The sequence below is a fragment of the Dicentrarchus labrax genome, unplaced genomic scaffold, assembly GCF_905237075.1.
Source record: "Dicentrarchus labrax unplaced genomic scaffold, dlabrax2021, whole genome shotgun sequence".
In the NCBI taxonomy this organism is placed as follows: Eukaryota; Metazoa; Chordata; class Actinopteri; family Moronidae; genus Dicentrarchus; species Dicentrarchus labrax.
In genome coordinates this window covers 4,056,343-4,074,522 of record NW_026136705.1, presented here as the reverse complement: position 1 = coordinate 4,074,522, position 18,180 = coordinate 4,056,343, and the positions used below count along the sequence as shown (strand labels likewise).

General features: G+C 36.8%; 3 protein-coding genes across 6 annotated transcripts in view; all 3 read right to left on the bottom strand.

Moving 5' to 3' along the window:
• Window positions 1-17,491, bottom strand: part of LOC127363980 (cerebellin-1) — a 45,117-nt gene extending 27,626 nt beyond the window's left edge. Inside the window, exons 1-12 of one of the 3 annotated variants that reach the window (XM_051401010.1) lie at window positions 16,558-17,491; window positions 6,364-7,057; window positions 6,147-6,244; window positions 5,966-6,016; window positions 5,650-5,691; window positions 5,467-5,544; window positions 5,304-5,342; window positions 4,769-4,804; window positions 4,561-4,599; window positions 4,396-4,481; window positions 4,146-4,262; window positions 3,293-3,628 (exon numbers count right to left, since the gene is read on the bottom strand). In XM_051401010.1, coding sequence (XP_051256970.1) covers window positions 3,605-3,628; window positions 4,146-4,262; window positions 4,396-4,481; window positions 4,561-4,599; window positions 4,769-4,804; window positions 5,304-5,342; window positions 5,467-5,544; window positions 5,650-5,691; window positions 5,966-6,016; window positions 6,147-6,207 — 573 coding nt within the window. In that variant the 5' untranslated portion in view covers window positions 6,208-6,244; window positions 6,364-7,057; window positions 16,558-17,491 and the 3' untranslated portion in view covers window positions 3,293-3,604. Of the gene's footprint in view, window positions 1-3,292; window positions 3,629-4,145; window positions 4,263-4,395; window positions 4,482-4,560; window positions 4,600-4,768; window positions 4,805-5,303; window positions 5,343-5,466; window positions 5,545-5,649; window positions 5,692-5,965; window positions 6,017-6,146; window positions 6,245-6,363; window positions 8,498-16,557 lie in introns of those variants that run through there. The other 2 variants (XM_051401011.1, XM_051401012.1) reach the window with 2 other exon arrangements.
• The window catches only part of LOC127363979 (cerebellin-1-like), a 41,035-nt gene continuing 31,919 nt past the window's right edge, over window positions 9,065-18,180 (bottom strand). For both annotated transcript variants that reach the window (XM_051401005.1, XM_051401002.1), the window contains one exon: window positions 9,065-9,324. In XM_051401005.1, coding sequence (XP_051256965.1) covers window positions 9,319-9,324 — 6 coding nt within the window. In that variant the 3' untranslated portion in view covers window positions 9,065-9,318. The remainder of the gene's footprint in view (window positions 9,325-18,180) is intronic.
• Window positions 9,288-10,891, bottom strand: LOC127363988 (cerebellin-1-like). Its single transcript, XM_051401021.1, has 3 exons — window positions 10,615-10,891; window positions 10,365-10,493; window positions 9,288-9,570 (listed from the first exon to the last, which is right to left on the bottom strand). Exons 1-3 carry the CDS (start codon window positions 10,835-10,837, stop codon window positions 9,371-9,373), a joined length of 552 nt encoding a protein of 183 aa, XP_051256981.1. The 5' UTR covers window positions 10,838-10,891; the 3' UTR covers window positions 9,288-9,370.

Here is an 18,180-nt window from a genome sequence, read left to right as displayed (position 1 = left end):
ACTGTCGGTACTCAGGTGTATCAGTCAGATATGGGAAATTGAACGCTGTGCCACTGAAGAGGGAAATGTATACTCAGTAAACAAGATGAATATAGATGAACTTGACAAAGCAGTTATTTGTGTCACTATCAATTACAGGTTCCGCCTGCAGGTTAAAAGTATATCCATGATTAATTAAATGTTAAATGGGTGATAACTGATGCACAATGTTAGAGATCAGTTTTTAGTCATATTGCTCTTGGTGAGTTCATCTCTCTAACTATTTCATAGGTAACACCTTACTTTGGAACATGTTTCTTAGTAAAGCATTAAGACATTATTTTACATCAGATCATGTTGTAACACAATTATGTTATATTGGTGTTATTACTTTTCAAAGACAAGTTCTGTAAGGATTACATTTTAAAAGTAAGAAATTACATTACAGTTACTGGCCTGCAAGATTATTATTTTTTGTTTTAGTTGTTTCATATCATATTAAACTACCCCTTCATACACAAATAAAATACAAACACTATTCAATTTTCTTTTAAAAGGGTACTTTGTATGGCACAAAATGTGTGCACACAGTTCATAAGCAGAGAGCAGGTAGCTGAAGTTATAGGTACTGGAGCAAAAAGTCTTACAACCACACCCTGTGTCCCTATGTCTCTGTTCTTCTTAATTTTCATTGGGTGTTTTGTATTTCTGCTTTTATGCTTCCTTTTATGTTTTAAATCCAATATGTAAACTAAAGTGATTCACAGCACTGGCTTGGCACAGCAGAGGGTGCTGTTTATTCCCCACCAGTTGCCTCAAGACACACAAAATGTGTCCTTTATGTGACCTTAAAGGTGCACTATGCGATCTTGCATGGTTTCAGCGCGATTTGATTTTTGTCTCAAATCGTAGGCATCTCTCCTTGATCCGCTAGCTGCCGCCCCCTGAATACACTGTGAAAAACTCGGTCTCGGGAGACAACACAGGGCTCGTAAACGTCAAACAAACACTAGAGGCACAGGCAGTGCACCAAAATACAACAAACCAGTTCCAGCCAATCACCGACAAGATGGTTGGGAGAGGGGGAGAGAAAGAGAGTAGTATCTGAGAGTAGCTGCACGACTCAATTCGAAAAAAACATGGGGGGAGGGGCGAGCTTGCTCTGTTTTGTTTGGTATTTACTTTGAACGACAACAGAAGTGACGTCATGCAGGATCACATAGTGCACCTTTAAAGTTTGTTGAAAATCTGTAATGCAGGGGTCAGAATTATCGTTGGAAACACACATTTAAAATGCATTCACTTCTCTCTTATTGATAATTCTTCCATTTCTATTATAATGTATTTATCCAGCTGGAGGTTTGGAACTGCCTCCGTTATCAGCCCCGTCATGCAATTAGGATTGAACCAACCGGATTGTTCTTGATAAGGGTAAGGATCACTGGGAATGATCCTCCAGCATGAAGAAGGTGAAGTGGTAAATGGCTGTGCAGTGAAGATACTTTTTTTTGGACCTGGGTGCATCACACTGAAAGTGCTCCCTCTATTTACTGCAACATTGTGTAACAATTAATTTCATATCCTTAGACTCTCTCCTTGCCTCTTTCTATCAAAATGGAGACAGGCATGTAAGGAGAAATAAATGTTAATAGGACCAGGGTTGACATACAAACTATTTGCGATCCCTGTGAAAAAGAAAAAAAATATATACACACTGAAAGTGAATGCTTAGACCAAAGCATCAAAACCTTAAGTTTTGAAACCATGTCTATACACTAACTGAACACCAATCAATCTGGGCCTTAGCACAAATACACCTGAGTTAAGCTCACATATTTTGTGAGAATTTTGCAAACCTACAGGCAGTGAGAGCGAGAGGAAAGAGAGAGGTGCAGGAGGAAGATGAGGACAAGGACAAAGAAGGAGACCAGGACGGACCAGAGCAGCCCAGGTTTGTTGTCATCTGGGATACTGTTACTGTAGTTTCCACTGCACAGCTCTGGTCCGGGACTGGTTCACTAAACACTTAACAGTTGCATAATTGTGTGCAAGCAGAAAATATGTTTTGTTGCCTGTATTTAAGGGATTGGCACATAAGTTAATGCTTTATGGTTTGGTCTAGGCATTCACTTCAGTTTGTAAGTAATCGGCAAAACCTATAAAAAAAAAAAAACAACATTGACTGATGGATGGAAAGCAAACAGTTGACTCTCATGTCAAAGTCTGATGTTTTATTGACCCACCCAACCAGCCTAACATCCTCTCTCTGCAGACTTTGTGTCTCTATAATAACGTCACTCCAAGACCTCCTTTGGTTCAAGATTCAAGATTCAAGAAGCTTTATTTATCCCGAGGGAAATTGCTGTGCAACAATTGTAATACAAAAGTGGAAAAGTAATACAAGAGTAAGAATCAAGCTAGCATAAAAATAAAACAACAGCAAAGAGTCACAGTTTCACCACTAGTGCTGCTGGTTGATTACTGTAACTGATTATGGTAAGAAATACTGTAAGTATTGAAATAAATACTTGAAATATTCAGTCTGCAGCATCAGTGTTGTGCAGTGCTTGGTAAGTTTATAGTAGGCCTATTTGTGTACATTCTCCCTATATCTCAAACTAATCATAAAGAATGTTATGGGTTTGTCACTATTTTTTTTTTTTTTTTGACATCTAAATTATCCCTTACATAAACATGTCTGGACAAAAATCTAGCACATGCTATTTCCTAAAATTAGTTGTTTTACAAATGTGTTTTTATTTATCACAGCAGTGTGAAACTGGCTGCAATAGTGTCTGATCATTGAGGACTGTGTTGGTTAAATGAAAACTAATAGCATTTTCACAAATGTGTGTATGTTTTCACTGAGGTGTCATTTTGCAAACAATCTAGGAATTATGCAAATTGAGTGTGGTGTTTGGATAATTGTGATTATATTTTGAAAAAAAGAACCCAGTTTTCAAAATTGTAAAATTGTAAAAAACTGTAAATGCACATTTGTTAATTTTTTGGCACTTTGAAGCAAAACCAAATGGTGTTTAATACACTTTATGGCAGGGCAGGTCTGGTCATGAGAGGGATCTACAATATCATTAATATTTCATTTTCTGTCAGTCTATACTGAACATATTGACCTGGAAACTGTAACATCACAATCAGAGTTGGAAAACATATTGCAAATCTTCTACTTGTACAAAAATTACCACACGGTACTCCCAAGAATTGTGGCGTTCACTGTTATTTACAGTAATGTTGCTATGGAGCTCTTTGCGATACAGGATATAGGTGGTACACAAACTCACAAACAAGATGGTTTCAATGCTTGAGCCTTTTAATGATTAAGTTTTTTTCATAATCATTCAATCTGCTATCAACAGCACAAGGCCTAAGAAGCATGTCACTTGTCTCTTCTTTCCTTAAGCAGCGTTACAGCAATAGCAAAGATATTCAGATTTGATGTGAGATATAGAGCCTTCAGGTTATGTATGAGACGAGATGAGTGCATATACACACAGTAGACACAAACACACATCCTCCACCATCTTTGCTTTTGACACATCCTTCATGCCTCTGTGTTTGTCCAGGAATCAGCAGGATGTCATGGTACAGACGTGTTCGTAACTATCTAATAAATCCCAGCATGTTTTTCCTGTGAGAACCAAAGATAGAGGATTTAGCATAACAAAAATCAAAACCTGACACAGTAATGAGACATTAATGTTCTCTTCTTTTTTTTGTTTGAATCCATGATTTGTTCTTATTTTGTTAGTACCAGTTGATTTCTGGGATTCACCAATGTTTTCTTATTTTTGCTTTTCTCTTTGGTCAGAAAACATTTTATGAGTGGTCAGGAGCCCTCCTACCAGGATAAGAACAACACATCTAGTTTTCACAGTCCACACATTGTTTGTGCAAAGAAACCTAAGTTTTAAGTCTGAGGAATATTAAAAAACACACATAAATTATAATTAGATATAATATATAATATATCTATTACAGGTTTTGTTTAGATAATTAGATTGTATGTTTATGAGTAATTATAGTGATGGAATTATCTATCTATTGGTGGTGGCATCTCTCCAATTCTTGTATTTGCACAAGGCCTGCCCTTATATAGTAGGTGGAGTCATTTTAATTAAATACCTCTCAGACCTTGTCCAATTTACCTGTTGTGCTTCAAAGTCTCCAATCCACACTTGTCCACTGTATACCAAAGCCCCAATCTCTTCGATGGACATACCCTGCACAGAGGCTGGGTATGGACGCAAGGCCTCACAGCAAATCTACAGTGGGGATAGACAGACAGTATAGAGTCAGGAGACAATGCAAATTATGGATGCAATGTGTGTTAGTCAATACAAGCAAAATAAACATAGTGACTGAAGAAACGTTCTGCACTCAGATCATCAGGATTACCTCCATCTCCCAACTGCTGAATGTATGAAAGTTGTGACGACAGAATTCCTCGCACGTTAATGGATCACTGGGACCGTGATGATTTCCTGAAGGCAAATAAAAAAGTGAGGGTAATGGTAACTGTAGTGATACTCAGGAAGAAAAAAACAACAGACATCTACTGACCATTTGTAGGTGCAGCTGTTCCATTTCCACTCTTTGCATCTGGAATAGTCATACAGTATCAGTTATTGACTTTGGCTGTCAGGTTATTTAGTATCTAGACAAATGAATAGGGTTTTTCTCTTTCTGTAGATGATATCCATGTGTCATACAAGCAGGCATAACAAAGTGTAATGCTGTTTAGTAAAAATCAAAAGAAAATTCAACTCACTTTCTTCATCTGTTGATTCTGTCCCAGATATGTCATCTGAAAGATATGGATACATTGACACATCAGTGTCATTTTTTTAAATTAACAACATTCACACAGTGCTTGTAGATAAAAAGACACTATACCTACTTATAAGTTATTTTTAAATTAAAGTTAAAAATTTTAATTCTACTATTTCTCTACCTTATTTAAGGGTTCACTCACAAACTTTCTGCTCACCTTTTCCTTCTCTTTTCCCCACATGCAAACACCTACACCCCTCTCTGTCTCTCTCTGCACACACACCAGCTTGTTCTTGATCTGAGACAGTCTCAGGCTTAGCCATGTGTTTTACATATTGCAGGTTTCAGCAAACATTGTAAACTATGTGCAGCAAATTTATTTTTGCAACACGAATTATTAAAATTAATAAATTAATAAGTTACTACTTCCAACTTCAAGACATGCCTGTTCACAGGTTATTTGTGGTTTTTGTTAGTTTGTAGAATCAGGTTAACAGCAGGTCTTTCTTTCATTTCTCTTTCTTTGCACTCACCTCCTGATCCGCTCACCTCATCCTCATCTGTAAAATAAGCTGCAAAGTTTGACACAACAGTGAGTGACCTTTTTTTTAGCACATGTAATTGCACATTACAGAGTACAATGTTCATAACAAATGTGATGCACTTTAATAAAAATCTGAAGAAAAATGCACTTACTTTCTTCAGCTGAAAGATTGACAGATTGACACTTACTTTCTTCAATTGTTTCTTCTGTTACAGGAGCGGTCTCTGAGCCTGGAAGAGGCAGTTTAACATGAGAGGAAGTGACTTTTGTTAATCGGTTCTTTCCTCAGTGTGTGTATTTTATCATAATACAAATCTGAAGAAAAATGCTCTTACTTTGTTCAGTCAGTATTTCTGTCACAGGAGCAGTCTCTGAGTCTGGAAGAGATGGACGTTTTAACACAACAGTGAGTGAGTTTTTTGCTTATTGAAAAGCACATAACAAAGTAAAATGTTCATCACAAATGTGATGCGCTTTAATACAAATCTGAAGAAGAATGCATCCATTTAGGCCTAATCTGGACAAAGATTTTCCTCCTTCTTCTGAAGATCAGTCTCACACACCAGCAAGTGACACCATCAAGTTTTTTCCTGTTCTTTCCCCAGTGTGTATATTTTATTATGATACAAATCTGAAGAACAATGCACTTACTTTCTTGAATTGTTCCTTCTGTCGCAACCGAGGCCTCTGAGTCTGGAAGAGCTGGACAGTTTGAAACAACAAGAAGTGACATTTGTTGCTTGTGTGTGTGCAAAAACTCTCTATCTCTGTATTTTCTTTCTTAAACACAATATTCACAGTAGTCATACACAAACACTGCCTAAATACTCACGGGCAGCCCTAGTCAGAGCCATCATGGCAACAACAAGTACAGACACAGCTAGCATCTTCATGGTGAGTTGGAGTTGCTGCAGATGTCAAAGATGATGACTTTGAATAAAAACAAAGATATATTAATCAGACCTGTACTGGGAGAAACTATGACTGTTAGTGACAGTTAGTCAACTTAATAAATAAAGGACAGAAAATAATACACGTTAGTCACAAACCTGTTGCAGAATTCTCTTCTTTGTCAGTGTCTGAGGTTTTGAACAGGAGAAAGTCTGTCTCTTATATACATTTGCTTGTGCAATCCTGCCATCCCAGAACCAGGAACTGAGGATACACCCATGGACAACGAACTCATAAAATGCAAATATGAATAAACATAACGCTGTTTTCTGTATTTGTTTAGTGACAGAGTATGCTGAGTCTCGTGAAGCAAAAACTGATCAGGTATCAATATCCAAAGAATGATTTCCCACTCTTCCAGTTCATTCAGCAACAGAAGTGCTATCAAGAATTGCAAAATTTCAGAATTGAAGTTTAGTGAACTGAGAACATAGTTAACCATTTAAATTGATTGAATTTAACAAAATAAAATAACACGTCTTTATGAAATGTTGGAAGACCATAAGCCACCAGAACAGCTTCATTATTCCTTGGTACAGGTTATCTAAGTCACTGGAACTCCAAGGAAATAAAACTACAATTACAATTTTATAGTCACAATAGTTACAATTTGTAGAGAAAAGAAGTTGAAAAGTGAATTAAAGTGGGTTTTTACAAAACAAAATGAATGTAAGGCAAGTCCTGCCGGCGTAAATAGTCAGAATGTTTGTGGAGGGAGTGGACACACAGACACACACACAGACACACAGCAGTAATCAATAAGGAGTGAGATTGAAAAAGTCCTGCACAAACCTCAAGGGGGGACTTTATGAAACTGATTCTTATAGACTTCAGTTCAGCTTTTAATAACACATTCATCATTCCCACTAACTAACTGATTTGATTAAACACCTTCTTTTGCACTTGGCACTGGATTTTTTTACTACCAGAATATGCAGTCACACGTCCAACGCCCGAATTCTCAAGGCCTCATCTTGCTCTGCAAGGTTGTGTATTTACAGCATTGCTCTACTACTCTTACACACGTCTATGGCCAGACACTGCTCCAGCTCCATCCAGCAATGATGACAAGGTCTACAATTACCAAAACTGATACTGGATTTTGGATGGAAGCAACAGAGCAATTATCATCAGATCCTGGGGATCAATAGGACACTGCTGATTCTGTTGTACCACCCCAGCAATAGACTATTCCAGTTTCTGTGCTCTGGCAAACCCCTTGGTTTGGTTTGAGTCACTTTGATTGGACAGTTTCTTTGCTTAATTTCTTCCACAAGTCTAAAAAATAAGACAGAGGATGAATTGTCTAATGCCTGTCATACATGCTATAACTGTACAAATTAAGTGTTTTTTCACAGCAATATTTACTGTAAATTTAAACATATAATCAAACTAAACTGCAATGTAGATGAGAAATACTGTTGCATTTTATCTGTGTTTGTCATTCTTGTGTTGGTTCAGTAAGACTGATGTCCCCTGAGTTCCCATGAATTTAGGAGGAGTTTTCTGTGTTTAGTAATAGATATCTGATCTGTGTTTGCTATAAGCAAACAATATCAGTTAAGGATTCAAGGTTATTTTTTTTTTTCACTTTCAATGCAGAGTTGTATAATGAGCAAGCTGCATAACTGTGGAACACAGTTCAGTGCTCTAAACCTAAGTTGTACTATTTTATGTGATTTCACAGTAATATTTACTGTAAATGTGAACATATAATCAGAATAAAGTGGAATGTAGATGAGAAATACTCCTGCGTCCTCTCTGTGTTTGTCATTCTTGTGTTGGTACAGTAATACTGATGTCCCTTGAGATCCCATGAATGTAGGTGTGGTTTTCATTGTTTGGCAATAGATATCTGATGTGTTTGTTGTACTTTGAACTTTCTTGGTTATTTGATTTTCAACATCAGGTTATATAATGAAATTCAGATAGAGTTCTATACATGCTAATTGTAAAACAGATAAAAATGTATTAATAAGTCATAAAATAAAATAAAGTGTTGAGGATGAATTTAGCAGTCTCACAGCCTGAGTGACCAAGCTAAGTCCTCTTCCCAGATGGCAGCAGGATGAACAGACTGTTGCTGGGCTGGGGACAGTCTTTTAGTATCCTTGGGGCTCTGTTGTATACCAGATGTGGGGCATCAAGACTCCTTTAAATACTCTTCCTCATCCACCTCACAAGATCACGGTGCCTGATCAGTCAGTTTCTTTTGTGAAACATTGCTTACTTGTTATTTTTATATTCCTCTAACCCTGCTCTCCTCTGCCTGCAGTTCTGTTTACCTTGTCTCTAGCCACCACCCTCGCATTCCCTGCCTCTCTCCCCAGGATCCACACTTAACTCAACAATTCCTATACCTAGGTTACAACAGAAAGGAAAGAATATGTTATTAATCTATGATTATTTTATTAACAAGACCAGTAAAAATAAAGTACCTCAAAGACTTGGTACTAACCCTGTAGATCAGGGGACTCAAACAGCCAGCCCGGGGTCCATTTCCAGCCCTCCATCCCCCTCTCTCTGGCACATGACATGATTTCAGAAATATAATATAATCTGGCATGCAAGAGTATTATCTTTAAATAAGTGTTTCTAGTTGTTTCATATCAATTTAAACTACACCTTCATTTACAATTAAAATAGAATCCCAATTCAAGTTTTTTTTTTATGATTTTGTTTGGCGCCAAATGATAGCAAAGGTCAGAGGTTCAATGTGTGCACACAGTCGATAAGCAGAGAGCAGCTAGCTGAATTCAGTGAGTTAGAGGTACTGAAGCAAAAAGTGTTACAACCACATCCTGTGTCTCTGTTCTTTTTATTGGGTGTTTTGGATATTTGCTTTTATGTTTTAAATGCAATGTATTAACTGAAGTGAAGAGGGTGCTGTTTATTGTGTCCTTTAAGGTTTGTTAGAAAATTGCAATGCAATCATTTAAAGCAGCTGTAATAAACAGGAATCAATTAAAAGTGAACATAGCATTTTGAATTCTCTTCGGTTAAAGGCATTTTAAAACTGTGATGACAAATAAATCATATCTTTAATTCACTGTTCAAACCTGACTGACCAGAAACACAAAGGAAAAAAAAGATTTTATTTCCTAACTACACCTGGTCCCCTTGCTGCAGCTGTAAGAACGCTGCATTGCCACCGTTATCAGCATCATCTTGTGTTGTTTTCCGATCACCGGTCGACACAACATCCTGGTTGTTCTTCATGAGGATTAGTAAAACTTCCTGTGATGCTCCAGCATTATAAAAGAAGGTGAAGTAGTAAATGCCTGGAACAGGTGCAGTGAAGATACCTGTGGAAACAGCATTTTATTCCAACATCTGTCACAGCTTTATGGAAGTCCTTGAATCCTTTTGGGGAGTATTTTCAGACCTTGGTGGAAAACACTGAAAGTGCTCTCTCTATTTACATAATGCAATAATCACATCTTTCTTATCATATAATCAAGGCTCAGGCCCCTTTTCTCAGACAAAATTCACAATTTCAATCAAATAAAGAAATGTCATTATTTTTACTAGTATTTAGTCATAAACTAAAGACCAAATGATGATGACCCTAGGTGAAAAGTTAAGGGATCAACATTATTACAGTTCATCCTCGGGGAATCTCTGTACCTTATTTACTCCAGAGGAAAAATCAGAGGATGATGACAACCAGATCCATCCTCTGCGTCCCGTAGCGTCTGTGTTAAATGTCCTATCCTCATAGCAATTCATCTCCTGGTTATCTCGATGGTGTATTGACATATACTGACCAACACTATCAGACTTAAAGCCATTCTGATAGCATGGGTAAAATTTATTCTGTATTTAGATTATAGTGGAACGGAGAAGGACCCAGTGGAAGTTATTAAAAATAATTTTCTGTCTTTGCTTCTTTTTTTGTCACATTTCCTGTAATTTTCACTTCATCCTGACAGCAGTACATGAGACAGAAAATCTGTGAAAACAATCTGCTTCCTCTGGCTTGTTCCAGCACTCCTAATGCCATTTACAACCAACACCAACCAATCAGAGTCAAGAAAGTAATTGCTGAGTTACATATTTATTTGTAAATTAAGAAATTATAGAAAAAGTTTCCACTTACCAGTGAATTGACTGTAGGCATTGCCAATGTTTGTTTTAACTACTTTGTAGACTACAGTTGTATCTGTATTAAAGGGTCCAATGTGTCCACTCCCACCTGCTGCTGCACTGAACACTACCACGGTCTTTTCTGTGTAAAGCAAAACATTGTGATCACATTATTTTGTATATGTACTTCCAAACTGTTATATTGTATTTATTCTGATACGCAAAATAATTCTCCACTGAAGTCTTAAAAAGTTTCACTTGACCTTTGCTCTTCAGTTCAAGAATCTGGTTTTCACTTTCCTTCAGCCTGGTTTCCATAACTCTCTGTTTTTCTTTTATGGCACCAAACTCTTTCAGGAATTCACACATGTCTGGAAAGCATGACTGTGTTTCAATAGTTCTTTCTGGTTCAGGAAAATTAACATCATCCTGGGCCAAAATCAGGCTGCAGTATAGCAGCATAGACAATACAATGGTAAAATTCATCTTCCAAGTTGATTCAGCGTTGTTCAGTCACCTAAACTCTGACTGATATGATCCCCTGGCTGCTTTTATGTTGTTTATAGAGACTCTGTTAATTTTTAACATCACATTTGACGGTTAACTTTGTTATCTTGTTGCAAATTATCTGTTTACTGTTTAAGTGGACGTGCAGTGAGGACATTTACTGGCAATCAATTAACCTTTGAAATCCTTTAGAAATGTAAACAGAAATATTTCTCAACTCTTCACTGGTCTTACAGGAAAGATGAATGTGTTTCAGGGAGTATTTTAGCAAATTAACCAATAAATAAAGTTACTTTGAAATTATGTATTTGATAGTTTTCAGATAAAACACCCCTAAATGAACCGCTGTGTACACTGAAGCTGTGCATCATATAGCATATTCATTAAATTACCAATCTGAGTTGTCTTGGACTCTATGTCATACACGGTGCAGAGACCACTGATATGATCTCTACCAAGCAGCTGTATTTATCAGTTTTACACAAAATGCCCAGATTTTATTTACATTATACGGACACTATTAATATTGGACACTTTATTTATAACTGTTTCTTCAATTTTTATGGCTACTGCATTAGGTCATCTTGTTTTCAAATTCCAGGACTATTAACAGAACGCAAATATAGAATCTGCTTTTCAGTCATTACACAGTAAAGCAGCACACCTAATAACATATATAATTTAATTGATCCTATATGGGTTTCTACTTTTTCATATACACAATTAAAATCATCCACTTTTTTGAATCTCTTTTTTCCTTGGTTGAAAATGTTTGTTGTATCTGTTCTCTGAGTGTGCAGACATGCATTTTTCATCATCTTACAAATGTGAAGAAACATCCACTTACAACTTTCTTAGAATTTTGATTCTGACTCAGGATCACCCTCTGCTTTTGGAAGAGCTGAAAAGTTTGATACAAAAAGTGTTACAACCTCACCCTGTCCCCCTATTTGTCTCTGTTCTCTTGTTTTGTATTTCTGCTTTTATGCTTCCAATTATGTTTTGAATCCAATATGTCGATTGAAGTGATTCACTGCACAGGCTTGGCACAGCAGAGGGTGCTGTTTATTTGTTTTATTGTTTACCAGTTACGTGAAGACACACAAAATGTGTCTGTAAAGGTTTGTTGGAAATCTGTAATGCAGAGGTCAGAATCATTAGTGGAAACACACATTCAAAATTCATTCACTTCTCACTCTAACTTATTGATAACTGTTTGTTCCATTTCTATGCTTTTATAATCTATTTATCTAGCTAGAGTTTGGGAACTTTCTATACTGTAAAAGGTGCAAATAAAAGGATCGAGAATCAGTTTCAAGGAAAAATAGCAAAGCACACAGCATGTACACCATTTTACATTCTTATGTTTTAGGATTTAATACAAAACCCCCCAAAAGAGGTTTGTTGTATTGGTTTTGAGGAGAAAGAAGAATAAAGAAGGAGACCATCTGGGATAATGTTACTGTAGTTTCGACTGCACTGCTCTGGTCCAGGACTGGTTCATTACAAGATTGGGTGATCTATAGTATCATTCATATTTCCTTTTCTTTCTATTCTGAAAATATTGAACTGAAATCTGTGTAACAACAAAGTCAGAGTTTGAAAACATATTGCAAATTGTGTACTTAAATTCTTTCAAGATTACCACAAGGTATTCCCAAGAATTGTAGCGTTCACTATTATTTACAGAAATGTTGCTATGGAGCTCTTTGCGATACAGGATATATCTGGTACAAAAACTCACAAACAAGTGTGTTTCAATGCTTGAGCCTTTTTAATTATTAATTATGCATGATGGAAAAAAGACTGCAGAATAAATTTGTGCAAAAGCCATTCTTTTCATAACCATTCAATCTGCTATCAACAGCACAAAGCTTAAGAAGCAGCTCCTGTTTATGTAACTTGTCTCTTCTTTCCTTAAGTAGCATTACAGCGATAGCAAAGAAATTAAGATTTGATGTGAGATATAGAGCCTTCAGGTTACGTATGAGACAGATGACACAAAGACAGATGATTGCATATACACACAGTAGACACAAACAAATAAAGACGCATGCCTCTGTGTTTGTCCAGGAATCAGCAGGATGTCATGGTACAAACATATCCGTAACTGTCTAATGAATCCCAGTATGTTTTACCTGTGAGAACCAAAGATAGAGGACTTAGCATGACACAAACCAAAGCCTGACACAGTAATGAGACATTAATGGGCCTCATGCAAGAACAAACAACAAACAAACACATTTTGTCTTACTTTTGTTCGTATCCATGAGTTGTTCTTATCTCATTGGAGCCACTCGGTACCACAGCCCTACCCTGCACAGAGGCTGGATATGGCTGAAAGGCCTCACAGCATTTCTACAGTGGGGATAGATAGACAGACAGACAGAGTGACTGTCAGGAGTCAGGAGACAATGTAAATTATAGATACAAAGAGTGTGAGTCAATACAAGCAAAATAAACATAATGACTAAACAAACGTTCTGCACTCAAATCATCAGGATTACCTCCACCTCTTCCCAAGTTTCGAATGTAAGTAAAATGCGAATACAGAAGTCATGACATGTACGTGGATTACTGGGACCATGATGGTTTCCTGAAGGCAAATAAAAAAGTGAGGGTAATGTTAATGGTAACTGCATTGCGTTGTCTTAGTACTTGTACTTTGTGCAATGACAATGAAGTTGAATCTAATCTAATCTAGTGATATTCTGAAAAAAACACATCTACTGACCATTTGTAGGTGCATCTGTCCCATATCCACTCCCTGAATCTGGAAGAGTTGAACCGTTTGACATACAGTAGCAGTTATTGACTTTGGCTGTCAGATTATTTAGTATCTAGACAAATTAACAGGGTTTTTCTCTTTCTGTAGATGATATTCATGTGTCAAACAAGTAGACAACTTAACAAAGGGTAATGATCTTTAGTAAAAACCTGAAGGGAGATAGATGGCGGACTTGAGCAACTGTATATCACCATATTCTTGGAAGGCTGCATGAGTTTGTAACGACTGCAGTGTCACTATGGTTGAATAAGTTAAAGATCGTTGCGAGCAAGACAAACAAGCTGGTTCACAGGCTGCTTGTGCTCTGTGTTAGTTCGTAGCAGCAGGTTAACAGCAGGTCTTTCTTTCTCATAATACTAATGTGTCGTTGCACTCACCTCCTGATCCGCTCCCAGGTTCGTCCTCTTCTTTCCAATAAGCTGGACAATTGGACAAAACAGTGAGTGACCGGTTCTGTATGTTATGTAAAAGCACATAACAAAGTACAATGTTTATCACAAATGTGATGCACGTTAATAAAAATCTGAAGAAAAATTCACCCATTTAGTCCTAATTCAGACAGAGGCTTTCCTCCTTCTTCTAAAGATCAGTTTCACACACCAGTTCAATTTTATCATCATACAAATCTAAAGAAAATTGCACTTACTTTGTTCTTTTATTGGTTCTGTCGTAGGAGCGGTCTCTGAGTCTGAAAGAGCTGGACAGTTTGACACAACAAGAAGTGACATTTGTTCCTTTTTGTGTGTGCAAAAACTCTATCTCTGTATTTTCTTTCTTAAACACAATATTGACTGTACTCATACATAAACACTGCCTAAAAACTCACAAGCACCCCTCGTCAAAGCCATCATGGCAAAATAAAATTAAAAATGCATCCATTTAGGCCTAATCTGGACAAAGATTTTTCCTCCTTCTGAAGATTAGTTTCACACACCAGCAAGTGACACCATCAAGTGTTTTCCCGTTCTTTCCTCAGTGTGTATATTTTATAATAATACAAATCTGAAGAAAAATGCACTTACTTTCTTCAATTGTTGCTTCTGTTGCAGGAGCAGCCTCTGAGTCTGGAAGAGATGAACAGTTTAACACAACAGTGAGTGACAGTTTTTCATTATTAAAAAGCACATAACAAAGTACAATGTTCATAACAAATGTGATGTACTTTAAGTAAAAACTAAAGAAAAATGCATCCATTTAGGCCTTATCGGGAAAAGATTTTCCTCCTTCTTCTGAAGATCAGTCTCACATACCAGTGACACCATATAGTAATTTCCTATTCTTTCCTCAGTGTGCAGACATTTTATCATAATAACATCTGAAGAACAATAGACTTACTTTCTTGAATTGTTCCTTCTGTCGCAGCAGAGGCCTCTGAGTCTGGAAGAGCTGGACAGTTCGAACCAACAAGAAGTGACTTTTGTTGCTCGTGTGTGTGCAAACTCTCTATCTCTGTATTTTCTTTCTTAAACACAATATTCACAGTACTCATACATAAACACTGCCTAAATACTCACGAGCACCCCTAGTCAGAGCCATCATGGCAACAACAAGTACAGACACAGCTAGCATCTTCATGGTGAGTTGGAGTTGCTGCAGATGTCAAAGATGATGACATTCAATAAAAAGAAACATATATTAATCAGACTTGTATTAGGAGAAACTATGACATTAAAGAAAGGACTGAAAATAATAAGTGTTAGTCACAAACCTGTTGCAGAATTATCTTCTCTTCTTCCTTCTCAGTGACAGTCTGAGGTATTGAACAGGAGAAAGTCTGTCTCTTTTAAGCAGTTGCTTATGCCACTCTGCCATCCTGCCATCCCAGAACCAGGAACTGAGGATACAAACAAAGACAATGAAAACACAAAATGCAAACACAAATGAACATAATATCTTTCTGTATTTGTTTAGTAACAGAGTATGTTGAGTCTCGTGAAGCAAAAATGGATTAGGTATCAATTTCCGAAAAAGAATTTCCCACTCTTCCAGTTCCTTCAGCAACAGAAGTACTATCAAGAATTGCACACACGGAAGAAGGAAGTGTATTACCATAATAAAAACATAGTTAACCTTTTAAATTGATTAAATTTAACAAAATAAAAGAACACGTCTTCATGAAATGTTGGAAGACCATAAGCTGGCAGAACAGCTTCATTATTCTTTGGTACAGGTTATCTAAGTCACTGGAACTCCAAGAAAAGAAAATTACAATTTTTGCACAAGATTTATAGATAGTCAACAAATGAAGTTGAAAAGTGCATTAAAGCAGATTTTTATTAGAGAAATGCAAGGGAAGTATCTATTTGAGTGAGTCAGTAAGTGCAAAATGAACATAGTGACTAAAGAAACGTTCTGCACTCAATGAACACACAAAATGCAAACACAAATGAACATAACATCTTTCTGTATTTGTTTAGTGACCGAGTATGCTGAGTCTCATGAAGCAAAAATGGTTCAGGTCTCAATTTCCCCAAAAATAATCTCCCACTCTTCCAGTTCCTTCAACAACAGAAGTACTATCAAGAATTGCACACACGGAAGAAGGAAGTTTATTAACATAATAAAAAACATAGTTCACCATTTAAATGGATTAAAGTTAACAAAATAAAAGAACACATGTCTTTATGAAATGTTGGAAGACCATAAGCTGGCAGAACAGCTTCATTGTTCTTTGGTGTAGGTTATCTAAGTCACTGGAACTCCAAGAAAATAAAACTACAATTACGATTTGTAGAGAAAAGAAGTTGAAAAGTGAATTAAAGTGGGTTTTTACAAAACAAAAGAAATGTAAGGCAAGTCATGAGGGCGTAAATAGTCAGAATGTTTGTGGAGGGAGTGGACACACACACACATACACACAGAAACACAGCAGTACAAGGAGTGAGATTGAAAAAAACAGTCCTGCACAGACCTCAAGGGGGGACTTTATGAAACTGATGCTTATAGACTTCAGTTCAGCTTATCATAATACATTCATCATTCCCACCAGACTGGATGACTAACTAACTGATTTGACTAAACACATTCTTTTGCACTTGGATTCTGGATTTCCTAACTACCAGAACCCACGTGGTCAGAATATGCAGTCACACCTCCAACCCCCCAGAATTCTCAAGACCTCAACTTGCTCTGCAAGCTTGCGTATTTACAGCACTGCTCTACTACTTGTACACACATTACTGTATGGCCAGACACTGCTCCAGCTCCATCCAGCAATGATGACAAGGCCTACCTTTACCAAAACTGGTTATGGAATTTGGATGGAAGCAACAGAGGACCACTCCTGAGGATCAATAGGACACTGCTACGACTCTGTTGTTCCACCAAAGCAATAGACTGTTCTAGCTTCGATGCTCTGGTAAATCCCTTGGTTTGGTTTGAGTCAATTTGGATATTATGATTGGACAGTTTCTTTGCATAATCTCTTCCACAAGTCTAAAAAATCAGTTCACCAAATTAAGTGTTTTTTCACAGCAATATTTACTGTACATGTGAACATGTAATCAGAATAAACTGGAATGTAGATGAAAAATACTGCTGCATCCCCTCTGTGTTTGTCATTCTTGTGTTGGTTCAGTAAAACTGATGTCCCCTGAGTTCCCATAAATTTAGGAGGAGTTTTCCGTGTTTAGTAATAGATATCTGATCTGTGTTTGCTACAAGCAAACAATATCAGTTAAGGATTCAAGGTTACTTTTTTTTCATTTTCAATGCAGGGTTGTATAATGAGCAAGCTGCATAACTGTGGAACACAGTTCAGTGCTCTAAACTTACGTTTGACTATTTCATGTGATTTCACAGTAATATTTACTAAATAAAGTAGTATAAGTAGTAAATGTGAACATATAATCAGAATTGGGAATTTCCCCATTGTGGGACAAATAAAGGAATATCTTATCTAATAAAGTGGCATCTAAATGAGAAATAGTGTTGTGTCCTCTCTGTGTTTGTCATTCTTGTGTTGGTACAGTAATACTGATGTCCTTTGAGATCCCATGAATGTAGTTGTGGTTTTCATTGTTTGGCAATAGATATCTGATCCATGTTTGTTGTACTTTAAGCTTTCAAGGTTATTTTATTGTCAACGTCAGGTTGTATAATTAAATTCAGATATAGTTCTCTACATGCTACTTGTAAAACAAATAGATTTATAAGTGAATTTTAAGTCATAAAAATAAATAAAGTGTTGAGAATTAATTTAGCAGTCTCACAGCCTGAATGACCAAGCTAAGTCCTCTTTCCAGATGGCAGCAGGATGAACAGACTGTTGCTGGGCTGGGTACAGTCTTTTAGTATCCTTGGGGCTCTGTGGTATACCGGATGTGGGGCATCAAGACTCCTTTAAATACTCTTCCTCATCCACCTCACAAGATCACAGTGCCTGATCAGTCAGTTTCTTTTGTTTAACTCAACAATCCCTAGACCTAGGTTATGACAGAAAGGGATTATAGAAAATGTTATTACTCTAAGATTATTTGATTAACAAGACCAGTGAAAATAAAACACCTCAAAGACTTGGTACTAACCCTGTAGA

Coding starts and splice junctions, on each gene's coding strand:
- LOC127363988 (XM_051401021.1), bottom strand. CDS start 10,837: ATGAATTTTACCATTGTATTGTCTATGCTGCTATACTGCAGCCTGATT. Junction 10,494..10,614: donor TCTTGAACTGAAGAGCAAAG/GTCAAGTGAAAC, acceptor TGCTTTACACAG/AAAAGACCGTGGTAGTGTTC. Junction 9,571..10,364: donor TGCCTACAGTCAATTCACTG/GTAAGTGGAAAC, acceptor CTGTTTCCACAG/GTATCTTCACTGCACCTGTT.